General features: G+C 41.9%; 1 protein-coding gene across 1 annotated transcript; it reads left to right on the forward strand.

Moving 5' to 3' along the window:
- Window positions 1-930: 930 nt before the first annotated feature.
- LOC115016399 (ras-GEF domain-containing family member 1B-B-like) lies at window positions 931-15,701 on the forward strand. The gene is given in 15 exon segments (XM_029444110.1): window positions 931-1,140; window positions 7,779-8,291; window positions 8,388-8,510; window positions 9,380-9,517; window positions 9,744-9,959; window positions 10,541-10,615; window positions 12,136-12,228; window positions 12,415-12,517; window positions 13,083-13,162; window positions 13,258-13,332; window positions 13,334-13,354; window positions 13,449-13,544; window positions 13,874-13,997; window positions 14,105-14,177; window positions 14,299-15,701. Coding segments are annotated over 14 exon segments (1,758 nt in total). The 5' UTR covers window positions 931-1,140; window positions 7,779-7,784; the 3' UTR covers window positions 14,333-15,701.
- The last annotated feature ends 47 nt before the right edge of the window (window positions 15,702-15,748 follow it).

Genomic DNA, 15,748 nt, shown 5'->3' on the forward strand with positions numbered 1-15,748 from the left:
ATTTGTCAGATGCGCTTTTAATTTGTTCAGCTGCCCCCTAGTGGCCAAATAAATACATGAATGAATGCAGCTTCTTTTGTCTTTTAAATGACCTATATCACGGCTGTTTGAAGACGCCAACTGCAATCTGATTTTATTACAGTGCTGAAATGAATAAAGGAAAAAACTAAAATTGTTAGCAGTAATGATTTGTATCAAATTACCTTTTTAATAGCAAATATTTTTACTTGTTATAGGAGAAAAAGCATTGGTGAAACTGATGACACTGCCAATATGCACAACACATTCCCCTAAATGGAATTACGCTATCATTAAAGTTACACCTGTGCTTTTCCTATGACATAAGCCTATCAAAATGTCTGAAAGGTCTATGCAAAACAAGGCTACAATATGCAATGCTATGCTTCCAAGACTACGCTTGAACACTGTTTAATTCACAACTATAATCTTTCTAACAATACAATAGCTAATACATAAACTTGCTAATTCTCTTATTCTAGTAAAAAAAATCTAAAATCTAGTAAATCTCACTGACAGTGTTTAATGACATTATTTGCCAGATAAAACGTTATAAAAAAAAGCTACGAAACTTATACTGTTACAAACTTTTGATCTTTAAGTAACTGAGACCAATTTACAACCACACAGGCTACACACACATTCTTGAGGAAACCTTACACCTTCCATATTTCAGCTCTCCTACAAAAACATTCGCGGCCCCTGGCTGCTGTTGAAAAGAAAGAACTCGACGGACAGGCGAGTCAGCCAATCAGAATCACCGGAGATTTCGATTTTTCGGCTCCTCCTCCTCTATTGGCCCGCGCCGCCCCTAGAGGTACCCGCCCCCGTGCAGCGATTGGTCGATTTTCCCGGCTCTATGCAAGTCATTTGAATACGCCTCGCTTTGAGGCTCATTACGGCGCTGCTGGTTCAAAATTCACTCAAGTATCAAGAGCGGAGACACAATGGAGGAGAGCACGGTGCAGACACACTGCTGAAAGACTTATCTGTGTGTTACACACCGTGCAGGTTTATCCCAAACAGCGGAGTTTACGAACAGTTTGGATAGTCTTCTTCTTCGCTTTTTAACTGTTTCTGCCGGTGAAAGAGATTGCATTCGGACATTGAGCTGCAACAGAGGTAAGTTGTTTGGGATGTGGATGATGGGGTTATTTATACAACCTATACACTTTAGTTTTTGTTGGAATTAAGCTTCATGGTCGAATTTTCTTTTTGCTACTGAATGCAATCGGGTATGTAACTCCTGAAAGCGTTTAATAGGGACATAGCAAGACATTTTACTTTACAAAATAAACGTTTATAGTCACAACATTATTTTTACAAGCTTTTATTTAATTACATTCATGCGTTTAGCATCACTAAATCCCCCCAGATTATGAATATTAACGGTTTATGTCGTGGCTTTAACAAACTTAATTTCCTAAAATAAAACTTTATAGTCAGAAAATCATGTTAACTCAAAAGTGTTTTGTTCAGTCTTGTGATATTTGAAAAACCAATACCAACACCCCCCCACACATACCCTCATTTCTATTTTCCTCCTCCTAGCTACACTTGTTGTTGTTATTGTTTACCACCCATGTGAGTTTATAATTAGGCTGGCTGTCAGACACACACAAACGTTACTCACCAGCACCTGTGATGGGATTGTGGTTACACAGCATGGCTTTTTCACAGTCAGCTTTTACTTTTACTGTGTTATGACTCAGTCAGAAACCCATAATGTAGACCAGGCATGGTTGCCTGGTGTATGTGTGTTTGTGTGTGTGTGTGTGTGTGTGTGTGTGTGTGTGTGTGTGTGTGTAGTAGAGAGAGAGATGAGAGAGAGAGAGAGAGAGAGAGAGAGAGAGAGAGAGAGAGAGAGAGAGAGAGAGAGAGAGAGAGAGAGAATAACAGATTGTGTATGCGTCTGTAGGGAAAAGAATGAGAGAAAGCGTGTGTACTTGTGGCCAAACCGACTTTAAACAGCCTCATTCCCTCTGCACACTTCTATATAAACCAATGGTCCCCTAACCTGCTGAAATGGATGCCTCAATGTTCCCTTACATTGCAAGTTTACTGCTTAAATAAACCTCAAATTAAATAGTTTAACTTATTTAATGAGGAACACAAGCAACATTTTGTGCTTCTGATCTAAAATCAGTTGTTTTACCTCCTTGAAGTTACCCTTTCCAACTTTAATCCTAATGTGAAATGTGTGTGCTGTGAGGCAGTAATGTGTGAGATATGTAGGTTTATAAACAATAGAAAATGTGTGTGTGTGTGTGTGTGTGTGTGTGTGTGTGTGTGTGTGTGTGTGTGTGTGTGAGAGAGAGAGAGAGAAAACCCTTTTCACAAGCTTAGGGTTATTATATCCCAGCAGCAGATGAGATAATGGGTCTTTATCCTTTCTGACACTAGGTTAATACTGTACTAGCCTACCAGATCATACGAGGGACAGGTGTGTGCGTGCTTGTGTGGGACTCGTAACCCTGTGGGTGTGTGTGGAGCCTACACACGAGGAAATGCGTGCTTGAATCCCATGTGTGGGGGAATAAAAGATAAAAACAGGGCCAGCAGTGGGTGAATTGTATTTCATCTATCTCTCCAGCCAATCTGAGATCAGATTTAGTTGCAGCTGCAAGTGGTCAGTGTGCTCACCTGACCCGTACGACTACTCCAGTGTGGGTTGAGCGGTTTGTTTGAGTTCTGCGCAGTTTGGTCTGGTGATGATGATGCTTAAAGTCTCAGACCTCAAAAATGATAACTGTGATACAGATTGTTTATATTACATTCTTAGGTCTTACAGAGTGAAGGACAACAACCCCAAAACACAGGGGATTGTGGGTACACAGAGACGAATGCAGGTTCTATGTTTGGACAGCCAACTAGCACAAAATAACATCTCGGCCGATGCTTTTATTCAGCTGTTTTTGCATGTGTTATTAAATACAGAAGAAGAGATGGACAAGTGCATTTATTGTGTCGACAATTATTTTTATTATTTATTAATCTGGAAATCTCTTTTATATATGGATTGATCGTTTGGTCTAAAAATGTCAGAAAACCAACAGCCCAGAATCCCAAATATTCAATTACTAGTCACATAAGACAAAGAAAAGCTTCATATTTAGTAATGTTGGTATTTTTGCTTGAAAAATGCATTTTCTGTGGATCAATTCATTGTTTCAGATCTAGATTTAAGTCAGAGTTGCTTGTTTCTGCCCCTGTGAGACCCCCAAACTCAAAGTATCCAGTGTTAGAATGCCCTCGTGGTAGAAAGAAAAAGGATTTATAATCATAGATTTATTTTTAGATCCCTGCTTTGCCCCTGATTTTGTATTGCAGCATATTCAGGAGTTTTCCTGCACAGGAAATCACTAAGGTTCCTATGCCACATTCATCCTGAAAATTTGTACAATAATACAAAGAGGGTTACATCAAATTCACCACTGCCAAGTGCCAACTGTACTTTCAACAGCAGAATCTGTGCAATGTGGTGCTAGGTGAAAGGTAACATTGTGGGATACACTAGCTACTTGTATTAGCATGATTCAAAGATACCGACAAGATGTGGCGAATTAGTCAGGTCTGATGCATAGTATTCAAAGGTTTCAGAGGTACTTCTTCACAAAAAGAAGATAAGACTACTAATTGAGGCATCATAGATGTATCTTATTTGTCCTTTTACAGGAAGTAACAAATTAAAGTTTGAGAGTGAAATCCATTAAACGACAGCAGGCGAGCCCTTCTTCCAGAGAAAGACTTTCTTTGCTTTTCTATGGTACTGCTGTTTACAGGGTTAACTCTTGGACATGTGCAGCTTTGACAAAGCCACGAGTAAGTGATACGAGCAATGTCGAGGACTTTAACCTCTTTTATTGTTGCAAATAAGGCTGACTGTGAAGGGTTTCCCCTCAGCGCTTGTCTTGCTCACACACGCCTTACCTGCTGTAACTTATTAGTGTCAAAGTACATAAGGTACAAAGTAGAGCAAAGATAGCGTTGCATTGCTTTGGCCTTTCACCCCTCTCATAAATTGTTTTAAAGGTCCTCTTATCAGGTGCTTTTCTCTCACGCCATGTGTCCACATTGTGTTAGCCTATGTTACGTGCATGCTGAACTCTGTTGAATGTGTTTTCTAGCTCCAAGCTCTGCTTAAAGGTATCACATTTGATTAGAGTCTTTGCAAACAAATCTTCTCTTTCAGCTCCTGTTGTGGTTAAGCATCAGGGGGTTTCAGCACGGGCTGATATTAGGTCAGTGAGTACATACAGTCAGTTAGCTTTGAATAAGGACAATTTAGACTAATTAAGTTAGCTGCAGAGTGCTCACATACTATGATGCATGATTATACTGCTATCTTTACCGCGTGTGTATTCCATGTATTCGGCATTAACCATGGCATGTGGCCACAAAGAGTTTCTCTGTGGTTCCACTAATTATCCCCTGGAGGTGGCCCCAAATTGACACCAACTCCGCATGTCTCAATGAGATTACCCGTCTAAATAAAGGTTGAGTTGGAAAGAAATCCCCATACTGCGATCAATGCAACGTTACAGTTCCACAAACATCCGGATTTATTCGTACTTCTTAGTTCAACATTTTTCAGAGACGTCATTCTACGAAAACATTAATTGTTACCGGCTAGCTACCGATATTTTGGGGCTACTGAAGCATGGGTTTACTAAGCCTACTCAAACTGCTAGCACAATCCTTACACAAGAACCAGAAACTAAAAAAACTAAAACTAAACGGCAGCGAAAATGTTGAGTTTAAGAAGCGGGAGTTTAAGTGGCTAGAATATGACGCATCTAATATCGCGTTCAGTGTTTCAGTGCTATTGTTTAAAAATAAATGTATATTTGTGCCACCAAAAATGTACTTTGGCCACCAAAGTTAGGGGCTTGGTGCTTAAAAATATTAGCATCTATCCCTGTATTCCCCTTTGCTCTAAATGAGAGCTGCTTAAGGTCCTTGAGCCTCGTGCAGTTATATCTGCTTATGTCCATACGTGAGTTTCGATATGCTCCTTTACCAAAGTCACAAAGATAGATAATTGTACCATTATTGCACTTGGCAAATAGAAGCGCGGATATATGGCACATGACCTTACAGCAGATGATGTCTGTCGGGATATAATAATAAAAATAACAGTTCACACCTTACAGAAGAATGAGGAAAGCTGCTTTATAGCGGTTTGACTGATGTGAAAATGATCCCAGCCCAGGCGTCATACGGCCTGACGATGGCAAGCAGAGTGTGTGAAAGCTGCTGTGTGCGTCTGATCTGCTGTGATCTGCTGTGATCTCTTCCTGGGGGTCTTTGTGCGGTTGTTAATGCCATGACAGGAGAGATAATACCTCCATTGTTGAAGACCTCCCCCCCTAGGCTCGTTCTCCCCTTCCTGTTATAACTGGCCTCAGCATAGCTGGGTGTACCTTTCTTTATAAAACCACATTGTGTGTGTCTGAGTTAGGTTGAAATATTTTGGTTGTTTTTTGGAACCCATTGGAGTAAAGTTAGTCTCAAGAGGGAGTCCAGCTGCAAAACAAATGCACTTCCTTCAAATCAATTATTTCAGTGAAGGGTAAAAAAAATAAAATGCTTTCAAACATACATTAAAAACCCGACAAAGGAAGCCTCACATACAGTCCAATATTCACATTCATTCGGCCCCCCAAATGATGTCTTTTTGAAGCGGTTTGGACACATTTCTTTGGTTTAAATCCATTAGCAGATGATATTTGCCTGCAGCTCCATCAAACATTCAATTAGTTTTAACCTTTTGATGAACCAGGTTATGACATTTCAGGCACCAGACACGACAGTCTGTAGTGTGTCAAGACAGGAGATATTCTCTGTTGTGTCACATTACGGAACAGATGCCAGTTAAAGGGAAAATGCACTATAAAGCAAGCAATGCTATATTTTAAAAAGTTCAGTACAGAACTGCGTCTTTGAAGTTTTGTCAGTACAATGTACATGTTCCTGTATTTCTATTACTACATTAAATCTCTTTTGCAAGGCTGCAATTTTTCTGAAGTTTACAAACAACAGAATTTAAACAATGCTTTCAATATGAAATTATGCTCCCAACACCATCATTAAGGAGCCCATACAGAGTCCAACCTATGATTTAGAGAGAGTACAATTTCAGTGCTGCAGCACGGAAGCCACAAACTATCCAAAGGGTCAACTTTTCAGGAAGTCAGTCTGGAAAAACCCAAGATTGGTTTCAAATTTTTAGTTTTCCCAGTTGTGTAAGGTCACCTTTCAGTGCAAACAGAAGCTTGAAAGGAAGAAAAACTGCATCCAGATGGAGTAAAGATTACTCACTAGATGCCTTATCAACTTGACCACCGGAGCTTTTCCAGATAATACTATATTGTAGCTTCAGGAAGGTAAAGCCAGTGTAATCTTTTAACTGAGTTAGAAGGAAAACAGAAGGCAGAGATCACAGAGTTCAGAAGACAGGCTGGCACGGGACTGGCTTACACTGGCATGGTGCCAGGCGCTATGGTACACAAGAGTGTGTGTGTGTGTGTCGCTCAAGCCATCATTTGTTTATGTGTGACATGTGTGTATGTTTGGATTATACCGACGTGGGGCTAGGCGCCACGGTGGACATGGGTGTGTAAGATGTTGGCCCAGGCAGACACTCCTCTGTCGGCGCTGCGATGAACAAACAAAAGTCTGCCGGATTCCTGCAGGGTTTTGTTTTCTGGCACAGTGTACACGCAACTGTGTGGGACATTTGTGTGTGCGTGCGGCTCGATTTACGCTGGCATGTGGTTCCTAGACAGACGACAGTAGCAGGATAAAGATGGCTCCAGAGTTAAAGCACGCCTTGGTGGTGATCTGGGATCAGCTTACCTTCCTCAAATCCAATTATCTACACCATTAAGGCAAAAATCATTGCTGTCTGGAGATCATCCATCTGTTGGCCTATTTTTTTCCCCTTCTGCCGCCCTGATGGTGAAAAGCTCCAAGAATGTGATAACAATAAAGCAGGAGCCAGTGGGGGGAAAGTGTGTTTGAAAGCCTATTTGTAAAATAAAACTTTACCGACCAATAACTTTTGTGGAAAGTGGATTTCACAAGGAGGTATCTTTCAACAGTTCAGCGCCAAAACGGTAAACAGAGGAGGGGTAAAATTATGTGATTTAGTGTAATTACTTTCACAGACAGGCTTCTAAATCTCTGCTTTGTGTGATCGAGTTGCTCAAACATATATTTTCACAACATGTGGAGTGACGCGGCTCAAACATCAACCACATTCCCAGGGAGCGAGGGGGGTTGTTTCATAGTGTAAACCACAGGAGACATATGTAGTCAGGAAAGTAGAGTGTTGACTGAAAGATGGTCACAAACAGCAGTGAATATTAATGTTTGAATACTTAATGTAGAGAAAAAGCCTCATGCTTAACCATAAGACGTGCTAATGGTTTGGTTTTTGCTCTTTTAAAAAAACAATAATGAATTATAAATCAGTCTGAATTCATTCAGGGAACGTTCCTACTACTTTCACGCCTTAGGGGTGAGCGATGTGATGAAAGGTAAATGTGCTACTGTAGGGCTGCTACCCCTTTAATTCCTCTGGTATTAGTGGTTCCCAGAGGTAAATCTGAGGCCTCATGAAATGACCTTTCTATAGAATTTGATATGTTCATGTGAAATACTCGATTGATTGATATCGTGATCGATTTCAATCCTAAAATGAAATACTTTTATCCACATTGTCCCGTTCTAACGTCCTCCTCGTGTCTTTGCTACAGGTCGCCATGCCTCCCACAACCCCGTATGCTGGAAAGTTCAGCTCCTGCGCAGCTTACGGCAACAACAACAACAACCACCCTCAGCCTCACAGCCCGTACCGCAACGGCACCGCCCCGAAGCCCGCGAATGAAAACGTCTACAACGGCGCCTACTCCTCCACAGAGAACCCCTACGACATACCGCAGCCTCACAGTTCCTACCGCAGCTCCTCCGTCTCCTCTGTCACCGCCAAGGAGCAACGTTTCAACAGCAGCTGCGCGGTTTCAGAGAACCCGTACACCTCGCCGCAGCACAGCACTTCCTGTCCAGGACGCGCCTACCGTCACACCAGCAGCAGCAGCGGCAGCGAGCAGTCTTCTCGTAACAACTCGGTCGCGGCAAAAGGCCGACGGTTCGGACACGGCGTCACCGCCAGCTATGGGGAGATGTGTTACCATGACAACAGTTTGGTTTCAGCATCCCTTGATGCGTTGATCCAGCACCTGGTGCCCACAGTTGACTACTACCCTGATGTAAGTGCCAGTAGATTGCTCTGAATACTGTTCTTTGTGAACAGACTATCTGTGTTTCTCGTCCTGAGAGCTGTTTTGTTTCTTCACCATCATCAGAGGTCGTATGTGTTCACCTTCCTGCTGAGTTCACGCCTCTTCCTGCACCCGTACGAGCTCATGACGAGGGTTTGTCACCTGTGTGTGGAGCAGCAGCGGTCCGGAGACGCCCTGCTGGATAAGGTGGGCAGACCTACACACACACACACGCACACACACACACACACACACACACACACACACACACACACACACACACACACACACACACACACACACACACACACACACACACACACAGCTATTATTTCTCTTCATTTCTCTCTTTCTCTCCCACATAAACTCGCACCCACCATATCATCGTCACACTCTCACCCACACACACAAATCTCTGTAATTCTATTTCTGGAGAAATATTTATCTACTATTTCATAAGCAAAGAAATTCCAGACAGATAGAGAGGACTCACAGTGACATAAGGGAAATAAAAATGACAGGGAACACATTTTATGGGAGCAATAGTGTAAACAAACAAATAATAGCAGCACATTGTGTGCGACAGACAAACTACAGTGGCTGCTTTGTGCCGTTTAAAGAGTTTTGCCTCAAGACAGATTATATCCAATTTTATAATGTCTACATCAGCGACACTTAAAGTAACAATAGACAACATTTCAACTTTTCTCCCTTCTAGCGTTTGCAGGTGTTGTTATTGTTGGTGCCACTGTCACAAACAGGATCGCATCATATTCTTCTGCCGGCAGTTTCGGGTCTCTCACACGAGCATATGATGTCATCATGGCAACCTTTGGAGCTAAGCTAGTGTTAGCTACTTTTATCGGAAAATGGTTTCCCATCACAAACTTTGGTTTTCCACGGCTTTGTGCACGTAAACGGAGCCTTTGTGTTCCCAGGAGATCGTACCCAGGATGCAATCTAAATGGCGATTCCACTGCCATCACATTGTGCGAACAACACTTACTTTATAATGATAGTTTAAAGCAAAAAGCGCTCCTATTCCCACTTTAACACGCCATGCGATGTGTTTTTAGATCCGTTTCCGCGAGGTGGCGCCCAAACTGGTGCAGCTGCTGACCGAGTGGACGGAGACGTTTCCCTACGACTTCAGGGACGAGAGGATGATGCGCTGCCTCAAGGACATGACGCAGCACGTGGCCCGAGGGGACGAGGTCAGTGTCTAATCTGCTGTAGTTTTTGGAACAATTTTTAAACAAAGAGCCAATGGGCAGAAACGCAGAGAGGGATCTGTGTAACTCCAGCAGCCTGGTTTCCAGACTTCATGAAGTAATCTGCAAAGATCTTGTCATGTGTCATGTCGTAGTGATTCCCGTGTTTGTCCAAGTTTCCTGTTTTGAGTATTATATCTAATAATATATCATTGTGTCTTACTTCCAGTACTCCTGGCGAGCCATGCAGCAGATGACCCAGCGGCTCATCAAACGCCTCTCTGCCCTCGGCCAGTACGAGGAGGCCGTCGCCGCGCTCAACGCCGTGGCGACGGAGCGGCCCGCTTCCCTGAAAAGCAAACAGGCCTCGGGTCAGCGGAGCGACGTAATGACCGTGTGTGACGACCCCTTCATCATTGCACAGCAGCTCACACACATTGAACTGGTAAGAAGAGGTTTGGAGTAATATGTCTCCGTGTAACCATCTGTTGTGAGCTTCGGAGGCAAATGTGTTTTTGACTTTACAGTAACTCATTTAAATTTAGTGCATTTATTATTTTGGTGGTAAAAACAATGATTAAGAACACATATTTATAGACTTCTTTTCTTTATGTGTCCCGCTCATGTGTTGACTTATTGAATTTTCGTTTTACGATCATTATTTCTTTATTGTTTCCCCATCAGCCCCTTTGTGGGGTCTGTTGCATATAGAGCGTTTAATAATAGTGTCATTTTATACGAAGATAAATTGCTTTCAGTCATGTGTTAAACCACTTTTTAGGGCACATTTTGAAGAAGTAGTTTTTTGTATTGAGCCTTTATTAAAGTTATAGCTGTACTTACAGCACACAAATGTAATATTTTCATCATCATCCCCTGGTTTAGTTGTCAGTGTCTCTTTTTTCTTATTTATATATATAAAAAAAGAAGAATTCTCATTCATCTCCCTTTCTCCTTGATCATGTTCCTCTTATATATTGCTTTTATTATTCTCCTGACAGTTTTCTCCCCGTTTTCTGCCTTCAGGACAGACTGAGTTTTATCGGCCCCGAGGAGTTCATCCAGACATTCGCCATGAAGGATCCTCTGGAGAACCATAAGGTACCATTTTTACTTTCGGTTTTGCATTATCCCGATCACGACGCAGAAAATGAAACATTAAGCATAACACTGACCTCTCCACTCTTTTAACTCTATTATTACTATCTATTTCCATCTAGTATTTAATGTCACTGATTCAAAGGATTTGTGAAATTATTAAAGGTGTCTTTGTACTTGGAGATTCAATGGATGACTTCACAAAAACATGCATTATAAACTAACTCTTTCCAGATAGATGGATCTAACAGCTTCAGCTCTCTGTGTAAAGATATCTTAAGAAAACTGCAACATGACTTTATAATTATCAACATCAAAGAAGTGATATAGAAATCACCAGATTGTAGTCATTTTAGGTCTTCCTGTATTATTTTCATAATGCACATCAAGTGTCTTCGTTTTGGGTGTCTTTGAGTGTATTTTGTGGTCTGTTTCAGTTCAAGTTAATTTGCTTTAGAAGCCACATGAAAGATCCTGCTGGCAGATTTTGGGATTTAATTATAAAAGAAATGACATAGCTCTTGAACATGCATCAAACACAGTATGAAAGAGCCATTCTGCGTACGTCTAAGTGTATCTGAAGGGCTCTTTCTCTGCCGAGTGGTCCTGTGAGTCAGCTGAAGGGTCACTCTCAATCAGTGCTGCAGGGAACAAGCTTTCAGCCGCTGTTTGTGACCAAGCTGCATCTCACTGCTCACCGGCGCTGCGTTAGTTACATAAGACCCACTTTGTATAAAAGAGCCGTTTGAGTCAGCGTAAGGGGTCCTGAAGTATAAAGGGGAAGTTTGGAGTGGAGTGGGCTGCCGGTTGTTGTGTAAGTATTTAATAGAGGCATAAATGTGCGGGATTACATCATCACGATCAAGTCAAGTTTATTTATACGCCGCCTTTCTAATGTTTATTTATATAAAAAGTGCCCCGGGCAAAAATGTTCTCCACCGTGTGTCTCTCAGAAAAGCATAAAGGCCCAAACGCAGATGAAAATGAGATGAAAACAAAAGCAGGAACGTCACAGAGTGCAGGGCGGCTGTCAGCAGTCTGCTCCATAATATTATTTATTGGATAATGTTGAGGAAATTATGATGCAGAATACCATAATCAGAATTTGTTATGGAATTTACAACATGCTCAAAATGCCAAAAAAACATAACCTTAGCTCAAGGTCTACTTACTAGCTTTTGCCAAAGCTTTCATCTGCATCTTCTTGGTCTTCCTCGGCGGATAGAGTTAGCTCAGTAAATGCATTTGTATGTGTATTAAAACCAGAGAGAGGTAAAAGCTCCAGAGTAAGAGTACCATGAGTAATGTTTTTTTCTTCATTTATTACCCAGATGAATTAATTCAAAGTAAAAAACAAGACTTGAGTGGAATTTCATTCATGGCGTTGAATTTGGTCCTAACGAACAGGATCACAGTTCCTTGTCCTTAGAAATAATGAAACCCTGACAGAAGCGTGGTACAAAACAAATGATCCTTTCCATGCTTGTGTTTTCACCATGTCCTCTCCCTCCGTTTCTTTAAAGGGTTTCTTCCGGAAGCGCAAAACAAGCAACCTGGAGGCCTACATCAACTGGTTCAACAGGCTGAGTTTCCTGGTGGCCACGGAGATCTGTATGGTACGTTGTTCTTAAAGGAACCGTTCAGAAATCTCTAGGTCTCTCCCTGTTGTACAAACACTAAAGCTGTTGTCGTTCATTGGCGGGTTTCACTTTTCACGAAACGCGCAGCTCCAGTCGGCCATTTGGGCCGGTGATATGGAGGCGTCTTTGATTCACGTTCTCTTGTGTTCTCTGTCATTACAGCCAGTGAAGAAGAAACACCGAGCACGGATCATAGAGTTCTTCATTGATGTGGCTCAGGAGTGTTTCAACATCGGCAACTTCAACTCTCTCATGGCCATCATAAGTGAGTATATGACAGTAAACGTACAGAAGCTCACTTTTCACCAACAGATAATTAAAAGCAGCCAACATAGCTTAGAAAATATGGAAAAAAGTCCATCCCAGTTTCTCAAAGTCCAAAACCCAAAGATATTCAGTTTAATGTGATATAAAACAGAGAAAAGCAGGAAATCTCCAAATTTGAGACTGAAAACAGCATTTTCTGAAATATTTGCCTGACAAAATGAAATCAACTAATCGATTAGTTGACTAATGGTCGCAGCTCTGCAGGTGCTAGATATTTATGAACGAGCTGTAAATTACTTCTACTTAAATCAGTAATCGGCATTATTCTTGATTTCACAAACCACTTTGTCACAGCTTGTTTTTGAAACTGCAGTTAAATTGTAGTTCCCACCAGTTCCTTGTCGAACAGCGAACTACAAATTCAATAACGTCAACAAATATAGTGCCAGCTGGAGTTTAGGCTAGGCTGAAGTAGAAACTGAGTTAGTGGAGGCCTAAGGCAGTCCAGTCTGCTTATTATCTTTGGTCTGTCTCTGTATACTCATACTTTCTCTGTCTTTCAGCCGGGATGAACATGAGTCCTGTTGCCAGACTGAGGAAAACCTGGAGTAAAGTCAACACCGACAAGTTTGAAATCCTGGAGGTAAGAAAAAAAGAGGATCCACAGCTCTAAGTGTGCAAACGTTGTGCCTGCATGCATGTGTTTGATCAATGTTTTCTCCGTGTGACATCACTCAGCACCAGATGGATCCCTCCAGTAACTTCAGCAACTACCGCACTGCGCTCCGCGGCGCCACCCAGAGGTCCGAGACCTGCAAACAGCAGCCAGGAGAAGGTGAGAGAGCACACAGGAAAACACAACAAAAATTAACTAGTGTCCCAAAGTGTAGAAAGTTCGATATAAACTTGCGGTCGTCTCTTTCCTCCAGATCGTGATTCCTTTCTTCAGTCTCCTCATTAAAGACATCTACTTCCTGAACGAAGGCTGTGCCAGCAGGCTGACCAACGGGCACATCAACTTTGAGGTCAGTCCACAATTTAGGAGATTTGTTTTAAAATGACAGTATTTTATTCAATCTGGTTGATCTGTGCTTCGATTGTTAATATTTAAAACACAGTAAGATTTGATAATTCACTGTGAAATAATGTAACTGCCACACAGTCATAATAAAGGTTTTCACGTGGTGTAATAGCACCCCCTTGTGGCTAAGAATAACAATACATCTTGCCTCTCTGAGATGTTCTTTTTGTTGTGCATTATGATCTCAAGGTTTTGCTTTTTGTATTTTGCAACCGGATGTATTTGGTTGAATTCGGTGTCAGTGTCAATAAAGTTTCTGTTGTGTCTCAACAGAAACTTTGGGAGCTTGCAAAGCAGGTGAGCGAGTTCCTGGTTTGGCGTCAGGTGATCTGTCCGTTCGACAGAGACCGCCGGATCCTCCAGTACCTCGTCACCACGCCTGTCTTCAGCGAAGACGGTCAGTATGCGATCTTGTCCGCATTCATCCAATCGCGTATATAAATCTGTTATGTGCAGTTACACAGTGGGAGAACAAATCTAACTGGTCTCATTTCTTGGCTGCAGAGCTGCACCTGGCCTCGTACGAGAGTGAAGGACCCGAGAACCACATGGAGAAAGACAGTCGTAGGTCTCTCAGGTGGGTGTCCACAAACACAAACACACACACACACACACACACACACACACACACACTTCAACAATAACATATCAAATGAAGGAACATAATAACGGAGCATAATCTGTGTTCTCTTTTACAGATCTTCCCTTCTGCATCGAGAGAATCGCTCCTAAGAGAACGACAATCTGCAGACTGTAAATGAACGAGGTATTTTAAAGCTACAGGTTCCTCCAAATCATCTTACGGACACATTCTTTACATTCCCTTGGACAACAAACGCAGCTGGGCCCACAAGGAGCATAAAGGATTCAGACATCAGATACTGTACTCCTTGATGAATTAGGTGCCAAAGGACCTCAATGCTGCACTTTTGAACCTAGGACAGCTCGGAGGACCGATCTGGATCATCAGCTGTGCCTCTTCTTCGACATCAGCTCTGTCCAAGGCACTTAGACGGATTTGCAGAAGCAGTGAAACGTGTGGATTTTGTTTATCTCCAGTGGACATCCATCCTGGTGACAACACATTGTGGAAGGGCTCATACTATGGACGCTTAAAGGGGCCGTTTCTGTCTCCGAATGAGACGGATGTATGGACCCCAGTTGGTTACATTATTGCAACATGAGCACTGCTTCTCTGCGGACATCCCGGCTGAGTTCAGTCAGAGCGGAGAGAGATGCACTCTGAAAGGAAGATCATCGATTTGTATTATAAGTAAGAGACTAACAACTGCTTTTTAGAAGTGCTGTTGTCTTGTTGAGTGCTCGATTGTAACGGCAACATCACGAGCAGCACCACATCCAATACATTTCCTCTCAGTTTGCACACAGCATCAATTTCCGGGTCATTCAAGCCGTTTGATCTCATTTCAACACATAATGCAGTACATCAGCTACATATTCCCAAACACATTTTACAGACGCTGCATTTATCAATCATGCTATCCGGCTCTGAACATGTTGTGATGTGTGCACTTTGGTGATGCAAAAACCGTGCGAGTGATTGTGCTAATCATGCAAGTTAAATCAAATGCACTTCAATGGGTTCATGTGTATTGTATTACATTATAGGATTTGGTGACTCCTATTTCTATACAGTATTAATTTGTATTTTGTAACAAATGTTATTTTTTCGGTATGTACTTACTCTGAAGTTTCATCGTGAGCTTGTTGCTGGTTGGCTGGCTCTCTGTTGGTAAGCTATTTCAGTTAATACGACACCAGTTCATGTATGACAAAGAAGTGTTTTGGGTCTGAATGAGGCACAAGCTGATGTGTGTATGTGCAGCTTAGATACGGACAGGACGCTCGTCCTCCTTTTTATCTCATCTTGCGATGAAGTGATCCTTAAAGATCTGCGTGAGTGTACGTGATGCTATTGTTACTGGTGTTTTTGTTTTTTTGTAAAAAGCTCATTTTAAGTTTCATTTTATAAGTGTTTTCTCATGTATGATGTTTCTGTGTGTTGTTTGTGTTACCGGTCAGGGTACTGAAGGTGAAAAGAGAATTATATTTTTTCTTTCAAATAAACAGAATAACTGAATAATGTGTCCTTTGGTTTGGTTTTAACTACCGGTAAACAAAAACAAG

Source organism: Cottoperca gobio, chromosome 12 (genome assembly GCF_900634415.1).
Source record: "Cottoperca gobio chromosome 12, fCotGob3.1, whole genome shotgun sequence".
Taxonomy (NCBI): Eukaryota; Metazoa; Chordata; class Actinopteri; order Perciformes; family Bovichtidae; genus Cottoperca; species Cottoperca gobio.